General features: G+C 36.5%; 1 protein-coding gene across 2 annotated transcripts; it reads right to left on the bottom strand.

The window, feature by feature from the left end:
- Nucleotides 1-650: 650 nt before the first annotated feature.
- On the bottom strand, nt 651-11396 carry LOC148868001 (phospholipid-transporting ATPase 1-like). Of its 2 annotated transcripts, none has more exons than XM_088973489.1 (8): nt 8298-11396; nt 7361-7700; nt 6107-6911; nt 5742-5865; nt 5199-5418; nt 2296-2754; nt 1918-2216; nt 651-1216 (listed from the first exon to the last, which is right to left on the bottom strand). In XM_088973489.1, the coding sequence occupies exons 1-7, from the start codon at nt 9721-9723 to the stop codon at nt 2015-2017; spliced, it is 3576 nt and encodes a 1191-aa protein (XP_088829615.1). In that variant the 5' UTR covers nt 9724-11396; the 3' UTR covers nt 651-1216; nt 1918-2014. The 2 variants fall into 2 exon arrangements, with proteins under 2 accessions (XP_088829615.1, XP_088829617.1); XM_088973491.1 differs by having other exon boundaries at nt 7361-7697; nt 8298-11390.
- Nucleotides 11397-18375: the final 6979 nt, after the last annotated feature.

Genomic DNA, 18375 nt, shown 5'->3' with positions numbered 1-18375 from the left:
CGGTCAAGGTTCTGGTGTCAGCCAAAAGAATCCAACAAATCAACTTAACTTATTAAAATATTTATTTCTTACATGTTTTTATATTGGCATCCACTTATATATTTTAATTAAATTTAATAAATAAAAAGCTATATTGGTTTTTTTTTTGCATTAAGTGCACTCTTAAAGCAATCTGAATTTTGCAAGTTTCTTCAATTTGGTGGCAATAAATTCATGCTCTAGCTTCCTAATTGCTATACTTGGCATGCACATGTAGGGTTCTATTGGCCTGTGAAAAATAAAATAGTCAACAAAGCGTTCTGCGCATTTGCTAAGAAATGCTTTAAAAACATTATAGGTCTAGAGCCAAAAATTATTGAACCCTGGAGTGCGTGCACATGTAGGTATAGAGCCAAAAATAATAGAGAATACACTGCGTTCTAGACCTATAATTTGTCGAGACTAAGCGGTCGACCTATAATTTGCTACAGTTTGTCATAACGCTTTTGCTACATAACCATTCCATTCTATTCAGACCATTCAGTGCGATCACCATTTGTTAAACAACAAGAAAAAAAAAAGAATAAGCTGTCGGCCTGATGCTTTGACTACATATTCTACTTCCAAGTCAATAGCCTATAATGGCTACTAAGGTATATGGTGGCCTGGTGTTACGACGATATAATATGTTTTCTCGCTAAGACAAAAATATACAAAGGGGCAAGAAAACGTTCATGTATAGTGAAAAATAAATTCTCTTTTTTACAATTCATGGTTGACGTGGGCTGGTGCCTCTTACCAGCTTACTTGTGTATCGAAGCAAGATCCATGAATGTCAGGTCCATCATCACCATTGTTACGTCGCAACATGTACCAATGTTAGATGGCGTGTGTCAATTGGGGTCTATCAATTGGGTGACTTGAAATCCATATTTCTGTTACAGATAGAAGTGAAGAATGATCCATCTTTCTACAAACTTCCTATACATTGTTTTGTTTCCCATTTCTCAACCCAGTCATATCTTTTGAAACCCACCTTTGCTAGTTTCATAGATCGAATTAACCCAACTTGAGGGGGTGGGTCATGGTATTCCATTCTCGGCCGGAAACGTCTCATGCCATTCTGTGCCATCCTGAATCCTCCTCCTCGGGCTTTAAATGCCCATATATCTCCTCTTACAACAATTTATTAAGCAGTTCCCAGTTGTCAATGTTCAACCACCATGATGCGTGCTTTCTGTCACCAATCAATTTGTCAAGAATTCAAACTGAGGTTCATGGAATTCAAAGGAGTACAACCAAAAAAAAAAAAAAAAAACAAATTACTAAGTGGTCAGAAGCACAAATGATGGCAAATAAACCAGAAATATATTGCCAGTATCTTCTAGGTATTATGAGGGTTGTTCAAGGGTGCTTCTGTACCCATATTCATATGGAGTATGAAGCAGGTATAAGTTTGTATCAAGACGACAGAAATGGCCTTCTCCATCTGGCACAACACAACAACCTTCTATAGGAAGGACCAGATCCAGATGAATAGTTCAACATGCCACCTACCTGTTTTATCTGGACTATTAGACCATATGAATGGACTGACTCAGCTTCGAATCCAAAGACATGCTTACCTCCCACAATAGACAAAAGCACCACTCCCCCACCCATGTGTTGCCACCATCCCATCTTAAAATTCAAATTTGACTACTCATGTAACCTTTCATTATTTGACTGCTGAACATCCTATCTTATACAACTCATTTAGTCTAATAGAAATTTCATGAAGTTTTCCAATTGTAGCATCCTCAATCTCTCCCTCCTAAATATTATACTTCTAAAATGAATTGGCAATATAAAAACTATAAAATGGTATGCAGATATTCACATTCACTAATCTTTGCTGCTTTTGATATTTGATTTTATACCACAGAAACCACAACTTACCATGGAGCTCCTGATGATAAGCACCACCAGACATGGCAGACAATCTTGAGGCCAACCATATAAAATCCAGTATTTATGTAGGAAAGCAGCATACATGTCAACTTGAACCTTGGCCCAATTTTGACCCCAAACCGCCACGCCGTTTCCTCAGTATTTCAGCTTCTCTAGCAATCTGAATATCTGAAGGCCAAAATGTCCGATGTATAGCTTTGAAAATAAAGCGAGGGAGCAATGCTAGGATTATTATAAGTAAGATGGTGAGCCAATATGTTGCTGACCTAGCCAAATGGAAAATAGTCCTGCCAAAAGTACAGAATATTTAGCATAGCAAAACCTAGTTTAGAAGAAACAAATTAATATGCAAGTAATGAGACTGACCAGTAATTGGGAAAGATGGGTATGGAATCCAATATCACCATACAAACATATGTAATGACTATCGAACCCCATGTTGCAATATGAGTAATCAATACCCAGCGTTGTATGTCCATTGCCAAATGAATGTTCACGAGGATAACAACTGCAATAGTCCACAGGCTGCCCATGCTCCATATATCAATTGAACTCTCCTTGTAAGTGAAGAGAGGTATATAGAATAGAACAAGGCTTTGCCACAGGGTGTCAATCATTGTAATCCAGAAGAGGTGCAGGTTATAACTTTCTTGTCTATGCCCTGCACCATAAAGCTTTGGATACTGGAGAAGTGTCTTATGACTTAGATCCTTGTCCAAAATACCAACCACGATTGTAGGGACAGAAGTATAGATGACAGAGTAAAACATACTACTCCAATCAGTTAATGCAGAAGTTGTTGAAAAGGCTGTGCATAATATATACCTGCAATGAAAGAAAGCCATTTTCATTTTTCCAGATTTTATGGGTGTAGAAGGATTGAGGGGCAAAACCACATAACCTCATAGACTGAATAAAAAAACTATAAAACCAATCTCCCAAAACTAAACAATCAAAGATAAAAAGGAAAGCCACCCAGAACAGCACACCCATGACCATAGTTTTTTGTTTTATTTGGAACTACTCCATATTTCATAAGTTTAAAAAAGTACGATTAACTCATAGCAGATAACTTATAACATAAACTCCCTTTGAAACCAACAAAAACTGTAAAAAAGGGGGTGGCGTATGCATGTGATTTACTCACGGTAGCATTCCTAAGAGGCCTTATGGAGGTGACTTTAGGGCTGCAAATAGATTGTATTTGAATTGGATATACCTAAACCCATATTTGATCTGTTAACTGTCAAACTCTAATCAAATATTATCCATCAAATCCATATTGAACCGAAATCAGATTTAGATATTGTATACCACTAGTAAATTATAGAAAAAAATTATCAGAATGTATCACCAACATCTAAGCCTTATCCTAACTATATGTAGCCATTTTGGTGCAAAAAATTGTGACAGATTAGGTCTTATCAAGTCTACCTCCCCAGAATCAACTCAAATAAAAGATACAGGTTAACTGTATTATCAGATTGGATCAGGTGGATCCATGTTCTATCCAAATTATAAACATATCAAATTTAAATTGCCTTAATTGGATTTGATTTGGATTCAGATTCCAAGAAAAAAAAAAGCAGATATCATTTGCAGCCCTAGGTAACTTAGGTAAGACTGTTGGCCACCTGATCAACAGAAAGTTCTTCAGAGCGGTACGTGTTTTATGCATGGTGGAAATGAGATTACATCCATCATCTTGTCTAGTTTATGGTATCATCATCTCAAGGTCCTAGTGGATGACTGGTAAGTTGGCACGACCCCCCCCCCCAAAAAAAAAGACGCCCTTTTCTCTCTCATGGATAAATAAAATAGGCAATTAACCAATGGTGGTTCCATCTATCCAAGGTCTCAGGAGGGGTCAACTGGATACAGTCCTAACCTTTGGCATTTTAGTATAAAGTGGCCACTCTCATACTTGAACCAAGTATTTTCAGGCTTATCAGCACAAGATTTTACCATTGCACCAACCGATGTCCCTTCCCATGGAGCTCAACTCAACTCATCTAAGCCTTGTTTACCAACTATATGGGGTTGGCTACATGAATCATGTTCTACCATTCTGCTTTGTTGGGCACCATATTGATGACCCTTAAATCATTTCTCACCATCTCCCATGGAGCTACAAAGCTATATTGATGGATGCACAATGGGAAATCCAGAGAATTCAGGAGAATTGAGTTTTTAGATATTCATATGGAAATGTATGCATATTTACTCAGTATGAGTTGGTCATGAGACTGCTATAAAAGCAGAAATTCTGGCCTTGTTACAAAGGTTTGGCACTCATGCATTTTTCATTTCCAAAGGCTAGAAATGGATGGGAATCCACAGACTGTAATCAATTAGATGAACAGTGAATATGAGAGACCATGGGAGATGCTATACTTTGCTAGAAGAGCTGAAGCACCTGTACCTAAGGTGAATATCTCATTCACTTAGATCAGCAATAAGCTAATGAGTTGGTAGATGGTTTAGCAGAACTGGAATTGACAGGAATAAGCTTCATATTCACCTTTTTTTGATAAATATATAAGCTTCATATTCACTTTTTCATTTATTTATTTATTTATTGGGGTTAGAAATTGGCTCTGACATTCACATAAAGGGACTACATAATGTTGTTGGGATGGTCTCCTATGAAGACTGGGTTTGGCCTATGCATCAAGCCATCTTGCTATTTCACCATATTACTTCATCTTACACTTTAAAATTCATAAATAGTGGTCTTACTGATTCAGAAAAAAATAATCATGCTGTGCAGCAACTTGCCTAACTGGAAGAACTCGGGTAGATGATCATTCTAGACAGGCAAGCAATTCCTTCTATTCGAAAAAATGGAAAAGATCTGCTCAGCATTCATGAAGGTCAAGGTTCAAAATATTGATACACTCCGATATGCTGTAAGGGGTGTATCAGTACTTTATACCTAGCTCCAGTCCCTTTACTTTTAATTTAAAAAAAAAAAAAAAAAAAGTCGGGTATATTTTAGGGCTGCCTACCCCTTGAAATGGGTCAAAAGGCCAAAAGGCCTCTATTTCAAGTATCAATACCCCACCAATACAATATGGATATGCCCAATATGGAGTATATTGTGTCAAAATTTTGAACCCTGATGAAAGTTTCTAAATCCAAAGACATCTAAGAAACAAAGCCAAACAGAACTGCTCAATGATAATAACAAAATAAAATTTTAGACACCATTCCACCATTGTAACCCAAGGAACTAAAATTTCCTTATCGCCATGAATAAACATACTCACCAGAAAAGCATCAATACAAATACAGCATTGCGGTAGAAGTTATACAACACTAAGTAACCAACACGCTGATAGTTCCAGTGTCCATGCACAAGGAGCAATCTTTTCAGAAACCGAAACTGCCCCATAGCAAAGTCTGATGCCATCACTGCTTGTCGTCCTTCCTGACCACTTATTCCAACTCCAACATCCGCCATTTGTATCATTGAAACATCATTAGCCCCTGTCACATGAATGTCATCAGTGAAAAAATATGAATGGATAAGACAGATATCCCCAATAAAACCAATCATGAGAGAAAAAGCAAATCATTGGCTAAAAAATCCAAGTACACTAGAATAGTAAACATCAGCTGTAAACACTATTTACTCCATAGAAAACCATCCCCTGAGGATCTAAAAAATCAAGTTCAATAAATCATAGAAAACCATGCTCAAAATCCAATTCAGCTCAGTAAAAATCCTTGAAAACTTAAGTTCAACATTTGTCTAGCCAGTTAAACATGTGACTAGTCAACAAAGTAACAGATCAAAATAGTTAACTGACCATCGCCTATTGCCAGTGTCATGTCATCAGTACGGCTCTTAATTAAATCAACTATCCCAGCTTTCTGAAGAGGAGCAACACGACAGCAAAGCACAACCTTACAGGAAGTTGCTAGGTCAAAAAGCTGTTGAAAATACAACACCACATAAAATGACTAGATAAGAAGTATAAAAAAAATGATTGAAAAGAATAAACCGATGTAAGTTCCTAAGTTTTTAAGCCAACCCAATTTTGCACCACCAAATTCATGCATCCATGAAGATGCAAGAACCAAGATCCATATGTGGTCTGAGGCTTATAAGCAACTTTCGACAATAAACACGACTGTAAAATGCCAATCTGTAAATTAAGGTTTGAGTTCATACATCTCTTTCCAAATCTTTCTCTAAGATGTAAACAAGACTGTTTCCATCAATTATTAGTGCTAGTGGAGCATTTGCCATGCCTGCCGCTTTCACCGCATGTGACACATTGGAAGTCCTTGTCTCAGGAATCTCAAGATAATCACTCTCAGCATTCCTTTTGGTTTTCAAATTTTTATTTCTGTGATCTGCTGATTTCACACCATACTTATTCTTAGCATCAACCAAAAGATTTCTACATTCGTCCTCAGAATTACCATTGATTATAATCTGATGCATATTTGGGGTCAGGAGTTTGCATGAGAGGCCAATTGAAATTGCAGTCTCTTGTTTATCGCCTGTAAGAACCCAGACTTTGATTCCTGCTTGCCGAAGAGACTCAATGGTTTCTGGAACACCATCTTGCAGTTTGTCTTCAATTCCAGTAGCCCCAAGAAGATTTAAATTGCATTCAATAAGGGCTGCTGTTTGACGTAGTTTTATTGATCTCTCGGTCAATGAAGTGCTTGCCTCCTCATAACTGCACTGCCACTGCTCAAGTTCTTCCCCAGAAAGATTCCTTGCAGCAACTACAAGCGTGCGTAAGCCTTGCGATGAATATTCAGTCAAATGACTCTGTGTTGCCAGTCTGATATTACAACCCATGGGCTCTCCATGACCAATTCCTTCAGTCTCCTGTGCTAGAATACTGAACATCGAGCTATCAGCACCTTTTACTAAAACCTTTACGTCATTATTAGGAAATCTAATAACAACTGACATTCTCTTGCGCACGCTATCAAACTCATGTAGACCCAATACATCCAACCTGAATTCAATATAGAAGCAGATAAGTTACAAAGGAACAAGTGTACAGATCCATCAAGGAAGGTTTTTATTTTTTAATCATGTGAAAAGATATCACATTGGATATAGGTAAAAAAGCAAGACCAAGTATTTAGAACTGGATTGGTGCTATCAACTTAACCATGTCAGTTTGTAGAGTTCCAAATTTTAGTAAAAAGCACATGTTGCACCATTGCATAGTTTGTTGCCATGGTTGTAATCAAAAGGGGGAAAGGGGAAGCATGTCAGTAACTGCAAACATTATTCGAGCTGTGAAGGTATTCTACCTTTGAAATGTACAGCAATGAGTGCATGGACTGTGAAAAAGGAGAAAAAGAAATACTTTATGTAGAAATGGTAAGCAAAGACCTTATCTTCCCCCAAAAAGGAAAAAAAAGAAAGGAAAAAGAAACATAAAGTTAGATTATTTACCTTAGTTTCTCACCATTGACATCAATCACAATGTGCCCTGATGTACGCTCGATGAGAGTGTAACCATAAGCAGAGGCTGCAGAGACTAGAGCTTGCTCATCAGGAGATTCCCCCTGATAGTCAATAGCTTCTACATCTTCATGCAAGTCAGTCATTGTACAACTAGAAGACGAACTTCGGGTAAGTATTGGAATCACAGTATTACAGGCAGCCAATGTTAGAAAAAACTCATGAGCAGCAATCCTTTCATCATGAGATAAGTCTTGATGCAAAAACTCCATAAGTTCAGCATCAGTGGTGATTGCAGATTTAAGCTTCCACCTCCTTCCTACAGCTGCTGCTGCAACATATCATGAAAAATCATGGATCAGAACATAGAGATCTGCAGGATTTGATACAAATAGATTCTGCATGCAAGTCCTCTTATCAATCTCCAATTATGTCAAAGCAGTCAAACACCTTTTTGTTTATGGGTGAGGATATATTAGTATAAATGGAATTAATTAGGATGTAGTAGAATCACGATGAACAAATCAAGATCAATTGCTTGTGCAATGAACAATAACTGGTACTTGACCCTAAATGGCCATATTACATGTGGATATCCAACTTAGAAAATACGTAAATTGCTGTGTATTTTTTACACAGTTTCAACCAAGGAATGTGGGCTTCTGGGTTGACAAATGAATCATAACATGAGTACACAGATAATCTAGTCAAATCAAATGAGATCAGAGTATCTTATGGCATTTGTGATCTTTCCCATAGAAATAGACCTTACCAAGTTTAAACAGTGCAATAATCATTAAGTTGTCCTAACCTGAGTATCTAACTAGGAGGCGTGCCATGACATAACAGGGTTGGCACTAGAACATGTTCAATTTTCAGAATAAATAGTTATAGGCCAATCAAGCACAAAGAAAAGTAGACGCCATACCTGAAATATTTGCTTCTTGCAATGGATGATCAGTTTTGCACAAGGAGTTCCCATAATTCTTCCCGTAGACACTGGCTTTGCGGAACTCCATTTTGTTCTCAGTCAGTGTCCCTGTCTTATCTGAGAAGACATAGCGTATTTGGCCTAGATCCTCATTTATATTCAATGATCTACACTGAAACCTTGAGTCAGTGCCACTGTCATACATATGCTTATCTTCAATCATAAAATATGACTGTCCTAACCGGACCAACTCCATGGTAATGTATAAAGATATTGGAATCATTATCTGAAACACAATAATAGAACTCAAAAACGAGAAAAATATCTCCATAATGAGCCCATAATATTTGTATGTTTTCCCATTATACTGTCCATTTGTATAGTATCTTTTCCTGTAGTAAGGCATAGTATCTAGTTGATCTCTGTGCCGTTCAAGCCACAGCCCCATACCAAGTGCCACTACCGCACACATGACAAAAAGAAACACTGACAACCATAGAGTTTCCCTGTTCATGTAGCTTTCCAGTTTACTTCTTTTCGAAGGAGATGCTGCACTGTTCAACATCGCTTTTGTTTCCTGTCCAGCATATACAACAGCACCAATTACCCATTCAGTATTCTTCAGCTGGCACCCACGCAAAATGATGTTTGACTGGCTGAGGGGAAACCTCTGTTCATTGAATTCCATGTTACCTGTAAACTCATAAATATTTCTATTTGGCTGTTCACATCTGATAAGCCCTGAAATCATCTTCCCTTCAAAAACCATTGAAGCTGTTTCCTGCCGAGCATACCGTGTCTTCAAGTTTGATTCACCATCCAGGTTCATTGTCTGGATGTATGCTATTCCATTAGGATCACTTGTCCCCAACAAAACCATGTCACAAGGAATTGTTTCATCTGCTATGATCTTTACAACCTCACCAGCTCGTATCTTTTTCCATTTCTTTATTCGAAACTGACTGGATTGAAGCACTAGGGCTTCTCGGTTGTTCTCCTTCTTATCTGATCTGTGTCTTCGCCAATCTTCATAGCCATCTTTAATAGCTGTGACACAAAGCACAAAGAGGAGAGGAAAAAGAGAGACTGTTCTCCCAAAAACAGCAAGAGGCGGGAGTTGATTCAAAGCAGCGATAGCTAGGAAGTACAAGTAAGCAACTCGATGGAATTGAATGAATAAATTCTTGGGGAGGAACGTGATAATGGTGTACTTGCTGGTTCTGATCTCATTCCCTGTGAATTCATACCTATCATTTGTCCTTCTTGGATCATTAATATAAATCAGTCGTGGATTATCCTCTGATAATAAACTATCTTCCAATTGCAAACTTCTATGGCGGATCCGCTGAGATTTGTTAGACTTGTCTTGCACCAAAGATGCTCCAGAAGTTTCAATCATTGTAGAATTATGCTGCAATTCCATAATACCCCAGGATACCAACTGTCCTTGTGCAGTGCATTCCAACAAAAACAATTGAAAAAACTGAGTCAGAAGACTGGAACCTTTCTATTGTAACAAAAGAATCAGAGTGGTCAAGAGACTTCTGGCAACAATCTCTACCTCCAAGAGAGATGGTATGGTCTCCCTTTAGAAATAAAGAGTGGCTTTCAGCTTCAAACAGAGGGAAACAGGCAGATTAAGGAGCCAATATTCAAAGGGGAAGGCAGCACCACATATAAAATTTCTGGAGCACAAGAAGATGATGGAAGCAATGGCTGGCCGGAAGTCATAAATAATCCTCCAACAGACGCATTAGAGAAGGTCAAAAGGAAACTCTAAAACCTCTAAAGACCATAACCAGAAATTAGTGGTCCAGAGCGAATTTCTTCCCCTTCTGTCCTCGACCAAAACAAATCAGCCGGAGGAACTTGAGCTTTCTTTGTCCGAGAGTGACAACCCATCCCATCTAAACACCCATTTTGGTCTGTCAACAATATGTAACTGGATGGTTAACATCCTGCTATGTTCTACACCATCTTGTCAAGGCAAGTCATTCCCACATATTGCTTCATGTTAGTAACAAAGAACAAACGGACAGCTTGCTTGCTTGCTCACCAGCCCAAAACGATAAATCCCAAGAGACCTATCAAATCTCAAGGCTCAAACTTCCCAGCTACCCAAGATTCCTTGACAATTGGTTGGTCTTTGAAACCACTTCTGAAAATTCTAAGACAAAATTGCATAAATTTATGATATCTCCATCTCGAACACTTCTGTTGAAGCTCACAGATACCACATGACGATAGGGTGGGGAAACACTCACTGAACTTGAAAAGAAAAAACGAGAAAATGCTGCTGCTACCGCAGGGGAATAAGGATCATCTTTTCAAGTTGAGAAAATGGCAACCGCTTCTCACTCCACTTCAAATATCCCTAATTGTTCCAGATACAACCAACTGACCCTAAATGAGGTGAGATGTACCAAAGAAAAGGGTAAAGAAATGAGAAATCTGTGACCGATGTGTAAATCACTGCCTCTCCTTACGTCTAGTCTATTTAAATTTTATCTTGACCACCAATTTTTCGAAGGTCAAGGTGCAGATCCATCCAGAAACACCGTTAAAATTAAACAAAACAAAAAACCTGTCAATTTATCCTCTTTCTCCTTCGGAATCTGAATTTCAAATATATGGTTCTCCCGAGCAGACCAAAACAAAATAGAAATGCAAGCTGCTTACAAACCTACCTGCAGCGATCAAACACCGACACCCTACGATCATCATGAGCTTCAAGGAAATGATCACCGGTTAGAGACCTATCTTCTCGATCTAAGTGAAAGAAATAGGTAGTGGCATCCTTCAATGCACTCAATCCAAAATCACCGTAAAATGCAGGATTTTTCACTTGGACTGCAATGCAGATCTGGTGGAATTACTCTCTTTAGTTGGTCGAAGGAGATCGGAGTGGTGGGAGTTCACCGACACAAGGGTTCAATGGAAGAGACACGAATTCTCCCCCTCCCCCCTGCAGCAGGTGAGACGGATCCACGGGCTCGAAATGCGAGAGAATCGCATAAAGAAGGTGAGAAGGAAAGACGAGTGGATGAGCACGATCCTTGCTTCTCTACTTGGCGATGGCCGGTGACTCGTCTCTTTAACCTGAACTGAAGGAATCCCGCCTTTTTATAGATTTTATTTATTATTAATTTTATTTTAATTTATCATAGGTATATTATTGATTTATTGTTATTAGCCTTCGGCCCTTAGCTTTTATTTTCCTTCAAATTTTATATTCCTAAAATGTCCCTACGGACTCGGAGTACGGAAGCGAAGCTGACGATTTTGAACACAATTGGTAGTAGGTAACCGTAAATCAATGTGAGTCCAATCGTCTGAACTGAACGACTTAACCTTCGCTCAGTTGCTTTAGAAAAGGCGAAAAGCTAATCGAAGGGATTTGCTTTCCTTCATCTGCTTTGAAAAACAAAAAAGCTACTAAAAGAAGCTTTACACGGAGAGCCGCAAAAAATGACTTACGATTATCAAACCTGATTCGCAAAACCAAAAGCCCACTCTCATACTCACTCTACGAGCCCTCTTCAAATGGCGCGCTCCAGTATTTTATTCTTGCACACAGTAACACTTAGAGATCAAATCACTCCCCCACAAGATTGCCCCTCAGAGCGTCCCAAAGTATATTTTTACGGTATATTGAAAACATTTCCGGATGATGATATCATCATTTATGATATATTATGAGAGATATTCTTAATACACGGCAATAATATAGTGTGAGACGTTGTGGAGGGCTAATTTAAATACAAATTTTACAAGTTTTTGCACCCAACATTTTTATATTTACATTGAATATCTTTTTATAACATAAAAAACATTTATTAAGTATTACGAATTCAAACCAACCCCCCACAACGTGTGACTTATATATTTTTATTTACAGTCTTTCTATACCGAGCCTACACAAATAAGTAATTCTTTTTTCTTTTTGGGTATTCAGTGCCCTGCACCATTAGTAATTTCCCCCTTTCACCCCTTTACCCCCAAAGTGCTGTACGTTCAAACTGGAACAAACTAGCCAATACACCAAAGAGCCAGCCCTCCATTGGTAAGTTTTATCAAGTGGCCCCTTTGTTTCTTGTTATATATTTGTTCTTTGGCATTAAAATTTTAAGGGCACTTTTAAATTTTTACTTACCATTACGGAAAGAGATATATATGGAATAAGATCTGTGCAAAATTTTCCAATATTTTTTCATCTTTATTTCTATTCATATCTTAGTCGACATGATTCTAAATTCTAAGAGGCTAAGTTTCATTTGTAATAATAGAAAGAAAGCACACAATAATTTTTTTTTTTGTTCTTTTTCTCAAGGCTCGGTCAGGAAGGAGTACAAATACAATTATATACAAAATACAAGGTTATGTTGCACTCTATATATTTGTATTTGTAATCTTTCTAAACCAAGCCTAAATGATAAAATATAGGGTAAATTGCAGAAACCCCCATGGAGTTTCTGATTGTTGCTAAAATCTTCTATAAATTTGGTAATTACAATTACCTCTCCTGAACTTTCTGGCATAGTTGCAAATATATCCCCATTGTTAAAATCTTTTAAAAAATGCATAAAATGTTAAAAAATACCCATACAATTACTTTTGGCTCAAATGTATGTTTTCCTATTTTCTCTTCACATGAATCACTTGTCCAGAGTCTCCACCCCCTTTCAATCTCTTTAATAAAATTGATTTATTTTTTAAATTTGCCTTTCATATCAATAGCTCAAATGTAAAGTTACAACTTTAAATTTTATATTTTTTATTATTTATAAAGTTTGTATTTTTTTTAATAAAAACCATCACCAATAGTAATTGCGTGGGTATTTGGAACATTATTGTGCCTCCATGTCAAAAATTCAAGGGAGTTAATTGCAATTATCAAACTTCAGGAGAGGTTTCGACTTTCAATAATGATAAGAAACTTCACGGATGGTTTCAGCAATTTACCCTAGAACATATATTGAGTGAAACAAATAAAAAACGAGGTTTGTACAACATTTAGGACTTAAATGGGCATAAGTTTCCAAATAAAAAAAATAGTTTCATGCATTTTCCTTAGTTGACACATATAATTAAAATCATATTTTTTGTCAATTTTCAGTTCTGATTTTTAAAGTTAGATTAATAACCATTCAATTCGCATCATAAAATTGGTAGTCAATCAGATAGGTTTTCATTAAAATTCACCGGGGGAATTGGTCAAAGCATTTTAAGTGTCATTGGAATATTTAGATTTTTTTCTTATTGATTTATTTGTTTTTTTTTTTTTAAGTTTCAAGAATTAAGCCATAAAATCTGTAAAAAGAATATTATCCTTTTAATACATTACATCAAAGCTCTCAACCTTCTTCACGAGTTGAACTTGTTCAAAAAGCAGAACCCTTGAACCCGGTGGGACATGGATGGCGGGTCAGATTAATTAACACCATCGGGTACTTGGTATTATGGATCTACATTTGTTTTAGTCATCATGACTACACGCTTGTCCCTTTCCTTATTATTTTTGTTTTTCGGGGTCACGCACATCCCGTTAAAAGACTGAAAACTAAGGTAGCAAGTGGACAAAACAACTTTCTGTATGTCCTAACTTGTAACCCTTCAATCCGAAGGCCCAATGACTGGTCCCCCTCTAGATAATCTCTAACGTTAAAAATCATGAATGTGACATTCTTAGTAAAAAATTCAATTCAATTGGTGATCATGACCATTCAATTTATATTTATATTTGTTTAATTAAATTATTTAGAAGAATTTAAAACTAACTTTAGTAGGTGATAAATTTAAGAAAAAATAGATCATGATGTTTAATCATTTAGGTTATGTTTGGTTTGAAGGAAAATATAAGAAAGGAAAGGGAAAGATAAATTTTTTTTTATAAATCTTGTATTAGTTTTTCTATCTTTTTCTTCATTTTCCTACATTTTTTTTCAAACCTTAAGGAAAGACCTGTAAACAAAAAATCCCAGAAGAACTAATTTCAAGTAATAAGAAATGATTTAAGTGTTATTAAATTAATAATAAATATTACATTAAAAATTGATAAGGCTTGGATGATGATAATGATTTTAATTAATTAGTATAAGTATGTTTATTGAAAATTAATCGGGGCTAGACCACGTGTTAGAATTGAGTTTCGCATGTATGGTAGAAGTTCATGTTGATTGAGGCATTTATTCAAAGAAATAACCAAAATTAGCTTCATCTAAAAATTGATATTGATTTTTTCAGCTCAAGTGTTGTTGGGATTTTTGTATTTTGCCAGAACTAAGAAGCCGCTGCGTGAAAGCTCACCCAAAGCGACACGCATAAGTGGTAACGTTAATGCAGATAAGACATTGGCGGCAGTGCAGGAAGAAAAAGATTCTGTGGGCCGCGGAACAACGTTGTTCCGTAGTAAATGACACGTGACGTCGTTACCTACATTTGATGCTAACGTGTACAAGATCTCTTTGATGGTGTGGAATATCGAGTTATGCTTTGCGTCCCTCGAGTCGTTTTACTCCCATGTACTCTTTTGTCTTTTGATAGTACCCCTGAGATTCTGCTTCCCAAACCGTCCCCATCTCGCGTGCAGCGTGCTGTGGCCTCTACGGCTCTACCAATTCCATGTGCATCAGTGCATGTGGGGGCGCGGGCGTCGTTAATTTTATGTGCTGTAGCTTGTAACAATTGTACCGTACAAATATGTACAGGGCAAAACCTTGTAAGCGGTGTTTATAATACGGTACAGGTACATTACATATTTGTATTTACGTTTCATAAACTGTGCAAATTTATATTTATATTCTTCCTAAATTGAAGCTAACTGTTAAACCCCACGCCCACGGCCCCCATTTTTGTAACATCTTCTATTAAGTTGGGACGCTGGGCCATGGCCTCAGAGTCAGACCCTCATGGTCATGGACTCATGGGTGTGTGATATTAGTTTTTTTTTTTTTTCTGCAAAATTGATATTTCTTATTATATATGGCTTATAACAACTCATCTTCCGACGTACTATCTTCCAATGTTGTCTCATCTCAAGTAGGTCCCGTAACTATCAATATATCAGTGGATCGCACACATAATACTGCGTATGTATGGTATGATGTAAGATGTTTTGTAAGGCATACAAGGAAAATATTCTTTTTCTTTTTGACATTGCTCTTTATTTCTTTTTTTATTTAATAATCTCGAAAAAAAAGTTTTTATATATTACTGTTATTCATTAAGTTAAACTTTTTACATTAAAAAAAATGCATAACAATAAACCTGACTTTTTACGTAAAAATGTATAGCTGAGGAGAAAAGACCATTGTAGGACGGTCGGCAAAAGTCCAATTTTGTAATGATACACATTAATGGGGACTGATGAAGGTGGGGACAGAGAAGGGAGACCCGAACTCTTACCATGGAGAGCCTGCAATTCCTACGCCACCTATTTTGTATTGATGCCAAGTGACAATGCATCTTATGTCTAAACGTCTACGTCATTTAATTAAAGGTATAGTAGTCATTTGTGGTAATTGGTAACTAATGGAATGAGGTTCACTTCTTAGTCAAATAAATCATGCTGTGTTTGGACAAGCTCATGATTTGTATGGTTTTTTAAAGCCCAAGAAACACAATGTCCCAATATTGTTAGTGTCCAAGAGCTCCACCGAATGGAAAAAGGATCGATTAACTGAACGAGATGGCTGTTTCGCGGGATGTGGAATCAATGATAATGTTGCATATAATAAAATATATGGGATCTATACTTTTTATCAATATTTTAAAAATTGATCTGGGAGGTTGAATCGTTTTTGTTTATGGGTCGCAAGTCATTGGTTCAATCGGCCAGGTCGAATGGTTCAGACCGTTTCATTCATCATATATATGTATTTATGTACATATATATGTATGTATATAAATATATATTTTATCAATAAATAATGTATACATATGTTTTAGATATGTCATATGTATTTTTATATTTTTAACTCTATTTTTAATTTTTTTATTTATAAAAAATATTAAAAATTGTAATTTGAAGCTAAAATGTTTTTTTTTCCAAAAATAACAGGGCAAGGTGCCTATGGCTCCTTAAGACGCATAGATCTCGAAAAGTTACAAAAAAAAAAAACACCCCAATCGGATATCGAAGTGCAAAGTTATGGCCTCTAAATATTTGCATACATCGAGTGTGCAATCCACAACTTGGTGATTGGGTCGAATTGGCAAATGGTTGAACCAGCCGAGCTGAACGGTTCTTGACCAAGTCAATGGTTTTTGGCCATATGACAGGTCTTGACTGAACTAGACCTAAAATCTTGGTCGGGTGACAGTTCAAATTGTTCAACCGACCAGGTCAAGAGCGGTTTGAAAACATTGCCTTTTATAATGGAGCTCACGAATTTATTATTAGTATGGACCATTATCATTGATTCCACAACTCATTGAACAGCCATCGTGTTCAACTCATCCAAATTGCACTAAACGGGCTTATAAGCAATGTTTGGTGAAACCCCACAAAACCCAAAATAGATATCTTAGAGCCAAAGACATGCATGTATAGTTTTCCACTAAAGTTTCTTTTAGGCTATATTTGGTTTAAAGGGAAAGGAAGAAAAAAGGTAAGAAAATACATTCAAATTTTGTAAAATTTCCCAAGATTTTTTTCCCTTTCTCTACTTTTCCATTCAAACTAAGCACAAACTTAATAGCTTCTCTAAAACATCTCAATGCGTTGGCCATAGTTGATTTGAGATTAATTAAGATTCAGCTAAGCTGTTCTCAATTACTCAATACATACATATTACACCCAAACACATAGGAGTACAATCAGGAAATTTTTATAAGGGGGCTAAATCCTAAATGAACCGGGGGGGGACCATTAAGGTAGAGGGGAAAATTTACATTAAGGTAGAGAATGGGAGAGGGGAAATTTTACATAAAAAGTGAAAATTTTATGAACCATAGGGGGGCATTGCTCCCTTGGGTCCCCCTGGCTCCGCCTCTACACATACATGACCTATTATTGTTTAACAAGCACATAACATTCCCTCCCTTTGAAATTGACCTTGTCCCAAGGTCAAAACCTTCAAATATTAAAATTGAGAATACTCTATAGAGATCTATTGTCTCACTCGAAGTAGATAAAGTTAAATTACACTAGCCAGGACACTTGCGTTGCGTTGCATGGACTTTGTTAAGGAGAAATTGAAGTAACCATATCAATTGGTCCAAATCAGTTCGAGTCTAGGAATGGTAATGGGTCAGGTTCAAGTTTCCTGTAAGAACCTTATTCTTCAAATCTTTTTTTTTTTAATTAAAAGTTTGATATGGAAAAAAGATTTGTTTAAAAAAGAAAAATAATCATTATTCCAAATTGGTTTAACATTTAATTAACATCTATTTGACTTGAAATGAATATAAGTCTATTAAGAACATATATACAAATAATATATTTTGAATATTTGAATATTTATTTTTTAAATTTAAAATTAATTAATATTTTAAAAATATTTAATATATTACAGTTAAGGTTGGCTCGGGGTGGGGACTTCACCCCCTATCCCTACCCTTGTCCTGATAAGATATCTGAATTAATCCCCATCGTCCTCGTCCATCCTCGCTAGAATGGTCTCCACGCTCCATACTCTACCTAATGGGGTCGAGGAAGCCAAATACCCAGTAGAGAGATAGAGAACGTTGCCATCCCTATCTAAGCCCAAGTATTATTTTGTAGGTCATCTCTAATCTCTCTATTATTTATTCATCATTGTAGACTTGTAAATCAATTAAAATCCATTTTTAAGTTAAATAAATAAATAATTAAGATATTTTTTTGGCAGAAATCCGAATACCACCGCCTAAAAGAAGTACCTTTTTCGATTTAGCAATTGCAATACTAGCCATTATGGAGATGGGAAGTTCTTTTTACTTGATCAGCCATTAATTTGTCATTTCTTCTTTCTTTTTCTTCATTTCAACAAAATTTCAGTATTGGTTATTGCTGCTAAAGAGGTACCGATAACAATGTTTTTCTATTATAATAATAGAAATATACTAGAGGGAATATGTGTGATGCACATAATTT

Source organism: Nelumbo lutea, chromosome 2, assembly GCF_056320005.1.
Source record: "Nelumbo lutea isolate HS-2025 chromosome 2, American lotus-T2T, whole genome shotgun sequence".
NCBI classification, from domain to species: Eukaryota; Viridiplantae; Streptophyta; class Magnoliopsida; order Proteales; family Nelumbonaceae; genus Nelumbo; species Nelumbo lutea.
The sequence above is the reverse complement of the archived record's forward strand: the minus strand, read 5'-3'. Positions and strand labels throughout refer to the sequence as shown.